The sequence below is a fragment of the Sarcophilus harrisii genome, chromosome 1 (genome assembly GCF_902635505.1).
Source record: "Sarcophilus harrisii chromosome 1, mSarHar1.11, whole genome shotgun sequence".
In the NCBI taxonomy this organism is placed as follows: Eukaryota; Metazoa; Chordata; class Mammalia; order Dasyuromorphia; family Dasyuridae; genus Sarcophilus; species Sarcophilus harrisii.
In genome coordinates, this window is record NC_045426.1 from 535,449,946 (window position 1) to 535,458,389 (window position 8,444).

Here is an 8,444-nt window from a genome sequence, read left to right on the forward strand (position 1 = left end):
GCAATAAATTTAACTCAACAAACTTTAAGTGCTCACTATATGCAAGATACCGTACTAGATATTAAGAATACACAAATAAAAACTAAATTGTTCTTGCCCTCAAAAAGCCTACATTAATCATTAATCCCCAATATCTGCACTCTTCTGAAACTAATCAATAGGGAGAGACACAAGATAAAATAACCTAAATTAAAATTTGGGTTCCATACAAATTGAAAATAAAATATTTGACCAGTCATAAAATTGACTAGGAAGTATCAAAACAGATCTCTTAAGTCACGGATCCATCACAAATAACTCCATGTGAATGTTGTATGAGTTTCAATTTACCACATAAGATAACACTGACTTATTTTAGATCACCCTCCTATAAAGAGGCATGCTCTCCTCAAAAAAAAAAAAAAAAAAAATGGTAGCCTAAATTCCCTTTGTTACATCTCACACACATACATACACACATACATACAATGTTCCATTGGCATGGATACATTAGTATCCATTCAAAAAACTTAAGTATCTATTATATGTAAGGCTTCATGCTAGAAATTGTAGGCAATACAATGAAAAATACAGCCAAACCCCCTCATACCACAGAGCATCAGATTATTATTCATAATGAGATATAGAAAACAGTCAAAAAAATTACTAGGAATGACATAGGACAAAAAACTTGGGTTTTCTCATGTTATTATTTGAATGTCATAAATAATTCACTTTAAGATCATAGTCTACAAAATAAATTGACAAAAGACCAAAAATGATGACAAAACATTCAGTTGGGTTTTATACTTTGAAGAAATTAAATGTCCAAAAGATAGATCACCAAGATATTTCTATAACTTAGATATACCAATACTCAAAAGATGTCCTAGTAAATATAAAATGATTTTCAGATCTTTCAATGTATCTAAAAGATTACTACACAAATACAAAACCAGTCTGCAATACAAATTAAAACAATAAAAATGTGGGAAGTACATATATATTTCCAAATCATTTTAATGGCAAAAAACATGCTTACCAATACTTTGTTTTCTACTTTGTCTCCCTTGACTTCCAACTTTACTTTCTTTTTTACTGCAATTTTAATCTTCCTGCCAATAACATCCTTGATACTTTCTGGAAAAAAAAAAAAGAAAATGACAATCATAGACTTTCATAACGGGGAAAAAAATCAAAAAGAAAGAAAAAGGAAGGTTCAAGAAAAGAAAATTTTAATATCAAACTATTCTCATTATTATTAGATATTCTGAATCCAGCTTTTATTAGATACCTATTATTCAACCTCCATTGAACTAGATACAGTGAGAGAGAAGCTTAATACTTGTTTTGATCCTGGAAGAACTTATATTTTTATTAGGGAGAGAAGATATACACATAAAACAAATTCCTAAAAACAAAATGATCAAAAAACAAAAAGATCAAATATTAAATGTATGACATATAATAAGTACTATAGGAATTCAGAAGGGAAAGGTGAATAGGGCCTAGAAGCCAAGACCTCTTAGAATTCCTGATTTCCTTCAGAATCCAGTCCAAGAAACACTCTCTCCATGAGGACTTTCCTGATCCTTATCCCATACAAAGTTCCTAATGAACCTCCCCAAACTATCTGACAGTCATACTATATATATATATATATACACATATATATCAAATATATTATATTATTATATATTTAAATGTACTTGTTGCTTAAGTAGCATTTATTAATCACTTACTATGTACCAGGCACTATATAAGTATTAGGGATTTTTTAAAAAATTAAGGCAAAAACAACAGTTCTTACTCTCAAGGAAGTCACAGTCTAACGGGGAAAGACAACATGCAAATAACTATAAGAAACAAACTACATACAGGATAAATTGGGAGTACTCTCAGAAGGAAAGCACTAAGATTAAGAAAGACTGAGAAAGCTTTCTTGCAGAAGGGAAGACTTTAGCTGAGACCTGAAGGATTGTAGAGAAAATAGAAAGCAACAATGAGGATTAAAATGTTCTAGGAATGGAGGATAAATGGTGAATATAGTCAAAATAAAATAATCAAGGAAGAAACCAGGTCAAAGATGGATCAGCCAGTGCTGGGAATTATAAGGCCAATGTCACTGGATTGCAGAATACATGGAAGGAAATGAGATATAAGAAGACTGAAAAAGTAGGAAGACTCCAAGATATAAAAGATTTTGAATGCCAAACAGATTTTTATATTTGATCCTAGAGGTAATGGGAGCCACTTGAATTGGACAGGAAGAGACTTGAAGCAGAAACACCAAGTAAATTATGGGAATAATCTAAATGGGAGAAAAAAAAAATTTTTTTAAAGGGAGGTGATGAGGATTTACACCAAGGTTATAGCAGTGTCAGAAAAGAGACCTTATGCAAGAGATGCTATGAAGATAGAAATGACATAATTTGATATCTGATTAGATATTAGGGAGAGGAAAGGAGGTGGTAAAAGAATAGATTTGAAAATAACACCTAAATTGAAAGCCTGGGTGACTGGGAGAATAGCAATCCTCTCAACAGTAATAGGGAAGTTAGGAAGAGGGAAGTTCTAGAAGGAAGGATGAATTCTGTTTTGGATCCATCGAGTTTAAGGTGCCTATTAGAAATCCAGTTCTACCAGGATTTCATTGCACATGGCAATAGCAAGATTATATGAAGATCAATTCTGATAGATGTGGTTCTTCTCAACAATGAGACAATTCAGGCCAGTTCCAATATCTTATGATGATAAAAACCATCTATACCTAGAGAAAGGACTGTGAAAATTAAGTATGAATCACAACATGGCATTTTCACTTCTTTTTTTGCTGTTTGCTTGAATTTTATTTTCTTTCTCACTTTTTTTCCTTTTTGATCTGATTCTTCTTGTGCAACAAGATAACTGTATAAATATGTATGCCTATATTGGACTTACATATTTTTTTTTTTACCATATTTAACATATATCGGATTACTTGGCACCTAGAAAAGAGAGTGGCATGAAGGGGGGAAATTGGAACATAATGATGTAAAATTATCCTTGCAAATGTTTTGGGGGAAAAAAAGCTTCAAAAAAAAAGAAAGAAAGAAAAGAAATCCAGTTCTAGATGCCTACTAGGCAGGTAGAAACTAGAAGGGGATGTGGAAATACTGGGACTAATCCTTTGGTGGTGGAACTGTGAAATGATCCAACCATTCTGGAAAGCAATTTGCTACTATGCCCAAAGGGCAATAAAATTGTACATACACTTTAACCCAGCAGTGCCACTACTGGGCTTTTTGTGGTAGCAAAGAATTGGAAAATTAATAGATGCCCATCAATTGAGGATTGTCTGAACAAGTTGTGGTGTATGAAGGTCATGAATATTATTGTTCTATAAAAAATGATGAGTAAAGTGATTTTAGAAAGACCTGGAAAGATTTATATGAACTGATGCTGAGTAAGCAGAACCAGGAATACACTATACACAATAACAGCAAGAATATGCAATGAAACTTTGGATGGAAAATATCATCTGCATCCAAAGAGAACCCTATGGAGACTGAGTGTAAATCAATTAACACATGTTATGTTTACTTTCCTCCCTTTTTACTTCTGTTTTTCTCTTTTGTTCTCATATTTCTCTTCCAAAATGATGATAAGAAAATGTGTAAAAAACCATGAATGTACATGATATACATCCCTCATGATAAGGGAACTCAATTATGCATGGCAAGGAGAGAAAGAGGTAATGAAAAGTTTTGTCCAGTTTTGTTAGAGAAATGTTTTTGAAGAACCTTGGGTTAAAAGCATAAAGAGCTTTGGACAAGGTTTTTCACGTTTGTTACAACTGGACAGAGTGGATCAAAAGAATGCCTTACAGTTGTTTACAGAGAAAAAAAAAGGTAAAAAGGAAATCAGGAGGTCCTACCCCATTCAAAGTAAGACTTTAATATTTGAGGACTGAGCAAATCATTAGGGTAAAATGCAGTAAGGAAGTGGTCAACCTAGGTAGAGGGACATGTATACAAATCAACAAGAAGTGACAGGTCTTACGGTGCTATTAATGAGTCAAATTTCAGATTTGCAGTGAACTCTTTATCAGGCGAGTCAGATTACCTTACCACTAATTTCTTCTTTTTTTTTTTTTATTTTAGTAACTTTTTATTGACAGAATCCATGCCAGGGTAATTTTTTTTTACAACATTATCCCTTGCACTCACTTCTGTTCCGATTTTTCCCTCCCACCCTCCACCCTCTCCCCTAGATAGCAAGCAGTCCTATATATGTTGAATATGTCCTAGTATATCCTAGATACAATGTATGTGTGCAGATCCAAACAGTTTTCTTGTTGCACAGGGAGAATTGGATTCAGAAGATAGAAATAACCCAGGAAGAAAAACAAAATGCAAACAGTTTACATTCATTTCCCAGTGTTTTTTCTTTGGGTGTAGCTGCTTCTGTCCATCATTGATCAATTGAAACTGAATTAGGTCTCTTTGTCAAAGAAATCCACTTCCATCAGATTACATCTTCATACAGTATCGTTGTTGACGTATATAATGATCTCTTGGTTCTACTCATTTCACTCAGCATCAGTTCATGTAATTTTTTCCAAGCTTCTCCTTATTCATCTTGCTGGTCATTTCTTACAGAACAATAATATTCCATAACATTCATATACCACAATTTACCCAACCATTCTCCAATTGATGGGCATCCACTCAGTTTCCAGCTTCTAGCCACTACAAACAGGGCTCCCACAAACATTTTGGCACATACTGGTCCCTTTCCCTTCTTTAGTATCTCCTTAGGGTATAAGCCCAGTAGAAACACTGCTGGATCAAAGGGTATGCACAGTTTGATAACTTTTTGGGCATAATTCCAGATTGCTCTCCAGAATGGTTGGATTCGTTCACAGCTCCACCAACACCTTACCACTAATTTCTAAGGCAATTTATGAACCCACTTTTTCTTGAGAATATATGTCAATCTAAACTTTCTATAACCAAGCAAAGGACAACATATTTCCCTATTTAAAAATATGTAATCCTCCCTACTGTTTAACTATCTCCTCACTCCTCAGGCTAGCTAATAAGAATTCCCCTGCCACTTCAAGCACTCTCCTGATCTAAGAAGGACCTCTCCAGGAGCTGTGAGGATTAAAAGGCATCTTCCTAGTCTAGGCAAGTTTTATGGGAAAGTTCATTCTTTTCTGAAAGAGATGGAACACCCTAACAAAATAAAAAGATAGAAAAGGCCCTGGAGATTTATACACACATCTACAAATACATATTTAAATAGCTAAGTATGTATATATAACTATTGTGCATATATACTTGCATTTGTATAAATGTGTGTATGTGTATATATACATATGTAAACACATATATTGTGTGTATATATATATATATATATAAAACATATATATAATATACTTGCAGATTGAAAGGAGAAATGGGATGATTCTCCAAGGCATTAAAAAAACTTGCTTCTTATCCTTTAGTTTAGTCGAAATTTGGCTACAAGTCAGGTTTCCTTTTGAAATTAACCAAAGCACTAGCTTCAACTGTCTAGCAACACTTTCTTTGCATTATTTTACCTGCTGAATTAGCACACATCAAAAGAACCGCATACTAACTTTCCTAAGAGATTAATATCTAAGGCAGAGAGAGGCAAATTCCACAAATGCAGACTGATGAGCATTTGGAAACTTCTTGTGGTCAGTGCCAAATATCAGCTGCCTTAAATTTTAGGCTGTTCAGTATACCAGTGAAGGCTGAGGCAAGGGATGTGGGTCACTGGGAGCTACACACACACATACATACACAAAATCCACCAAGTTTAAAATACCGTTTTTAGCAAATCAGGGTCTCACACAATCTATCTCAGACCTAATATATTTTTTGAAGCCTTGTATGCAACCTGTTTTAAACCTCAAAGTATAGAAGCCTACTGCTCACCTCCAAAGACCCAGACTCCCAAGCAATGACTTAAAACCTCCTCCCTAACATTTACTTCCCCAAGTGTGCCTATCTCAGAGGGTCTCCAAACAACAGGTCACCTTGACTGAGTCGCAAAAGGATTTAGGATGGAGAGTGGTGGTTAATCATTATTAAAGGAAAGCTTTTATTATTAACTCTCAATTTCCTGGCCTTCAGTTTACGTCAGTCTTTTTCACCGCCCCCCCATCCCCTACCCATCCTAGCTTCACTGGCTACTCCAAGCCACGCCTTTCCAGGCGCAGTAGCTTAAGCAAAACAGCATGGCACAGCGATAGCAAGAGGCAGGGACTGCGGAGCTGGGGGAGCGCGCGCAGAGGCTGGAAGCCAGGAGCGAAGTCGCCAGGATGGATGCTGCGCTCTAGAGAGAGAGAGAGATGGGCATCTCCTCAGCCTCCTCCAGCCACCACTACATCTTCAAGGCTGCCTCGCGGGACTTCCACGGAGTTTGTGGTAGAGGAGGAGGTTTAAATGCTCAGCCAGGTTTTCCTTCCTTGCCTCCTAAACTCCAAATCGGAGCCTCCCTCCCTCCCTTTCAAAGCCCCTCCTCTCCTCCCCTCCCTTCTCTGCAAACCTCCCCTCCAGCAGCGCAGCGCAGAGGCAGCCGCGGGAGAGCTCGCCTCTGCCCGCCGCCTCCCAGCCCCGAAACCCTCCCGTCGCTTACTCAGTCTCCTATCTCTCCTTTGCATTTTAAGACACTTTGATCTTTTTTCCCTCTCTCTTTTGGGGGCAGGGGGCAAAACGATAGTAACCAACAGCCCTGAAAAACTTCCCTGCCGACGCTGCCAAACCTTGGTCCCCGCTTGGAGTCATCCCAGAGGGAAGAGGGAAAGGTGAAGGTGGGATGAGGAGGGAGATGGAGAAATATAAAAAATAAACAGCGTGAATCTTACCTATCAACTCTTTGGGCACCTCTGAGCTCTCTTCAGTCATTGTTGCCCTTTACGGAGGGGTACGGAGCTGGTTCAACTATAATTTATTATTCCCCACCCTCTCCTAAGCACCTAAAATATTTGTTTTTCTTTAAAGAAACAGATACGACTCGCAAATGAAGCGGGGAGGAGGCAGGGAGGGAGGAAAAAAATTTTTAAGGTTGCTGCCCTCCCCCCACCAAAAAAAAAAAAAAAAGAGTTGCGAATAAGAGATGACTATGTGGCTGCTACATGACGACTCTTCTTCAGTTTCTGACGAAGGCTGGACAGGGGATACGGGTGAAACAGCCTGCCGCGAGTCGGGGGAAAAGCGGCTAGGACTGCCTGCAGCAGCCACTGCCACCTCCGGTGCTGCTGCCGCTGTTCCTCCTCTCACTCCCTCTCTCCTTCCCTCCGCTCCTGCCTTCTCCCTCCCGCTGGGGCTCCCGCTTCCCTCCAGTCCTCTGCTGCTCTCGCCTCCCTCCTTCCTGCTCCAGACACCTACTGGCCTTAGGTGAAAGCGGAAGGCGTGGGGAGGGGGGCGGGGGAGAGGAATCCGGGAGGGGAGGGGAAGAGAAGGGAGGCGGAGAGGAGGAATAGGATTTCCTCGCTTTCTATCCGTGGCTCCCCGCCCCGCCGGGGATTGCTGGGCGCACGCAAGCCCGGCCCTCCTTCTCCTTCTCCTCCTCCTTCCTCCTCCTCTCCTCCTCCTCCTGGTTAGTCCTCACCTCGCGAGAGCCTGCCTCCCGGAATGGACCGACTCTCGGGCCTCTCACCGCCCCAGAGGCTGCCCCTGGTATCCACACACCCGGCTAGAGGCACGAAGGAACTTGGGCAGTCAGACCTAGCTACCACCCAACCACAAAATCCCTGAGCCTAGAGAGGAGACAGGAACGGGGGCCATCTACTGGCTGCAGAGAGAGGAGATGGGGAGGCGTGGGCTTCTGCGGGTGCTGGGAATGTGTTTTGTACGTGGGGGGAAGGAGGAAAAGGGTCTCTGCTATTTTTTTCCTTTTGGATACTGGATCGGTATGGAAGATAAGGAGGAGAGCAGCACCGTATTGGTCGTAATATTGTTTTGCAAAGAGCTCCTTTTCCTGGAGCAGTTTAATAACCGCCCCCACCCCCTTACATGTTGTCATTTTATCTGCAGTATTTATTTTCCATCTCCATGTGAGTACAAGCTAAGCAAAACTTGGAAACACAAACCATATGGTGAAGAATGACTCTGGGCTCTCCCCCCAACCCCCCAGCCCCAAACATTTTCAAGCATGTGCTTGCCAGACATTCGAAATACCCGTCATTTAAATTGTAAAAGCAGCTTGAGAGAAGCCCCAGCAACTGTTGCCACCTCCTATTCTGTACTCCCTTCCCCCTACTTATCGGAATCATAGATTTCAATCTCTGAGGAACCTGAAGGTCCTCTAGTACCACCCCCTCATTTTACAGATGAAGAAACTAAGGCTCAGAGGAGGTTCCCCACTCGCCCCCGTTAATTTTGGACCATGCACAGTAGGAGGATGAGGCTGGTCATTCAGAGGTGTTGTGTTTGGAGCCTGATTAGTAG

General features: G+C 39.8%; 1 protein-coding gene across 6 annotated transcripts in view; it reads right to left on the reverse strand.

Moving 5' to 3' along the window:
* The window catches only part of CARMIL1 (capping protein regulator and myosin 1 linker 1), a 344,450-nt gene extending 336,881 nt beyond the window's left edge, over positions 1–7,569 (reverse strand). For 3 of the 6 annotated variants that reach the window (XM_031946772.1, XM_031946773.1, XM_031946770.1), the window contains exons 1-2: positions 6,860–7,567; positions 1,022–1,119 (exon numbers count right to left, since the gene is read on the reverse strand). In XM_031946772.1, the coding sequence (XP_031802632.1) occupies positions 1,022–1,119; positions 6,860–6,899 (138 nt within the window). In that variant the 5' untranslated portion in view covers positions 6,900–7,567. Of the gene's footprint in view, positions 1–1,021; positions 1,120–6,859 lie in introns of all 6 variants that reach the window. The other 3 variants (XM_031946771.1, XM_031946768.1, XM_031946774.1) reach the window with 3 other exon arrangements.
* Positions 7,570–8,444: the final 875 nt, after the last annotated feature.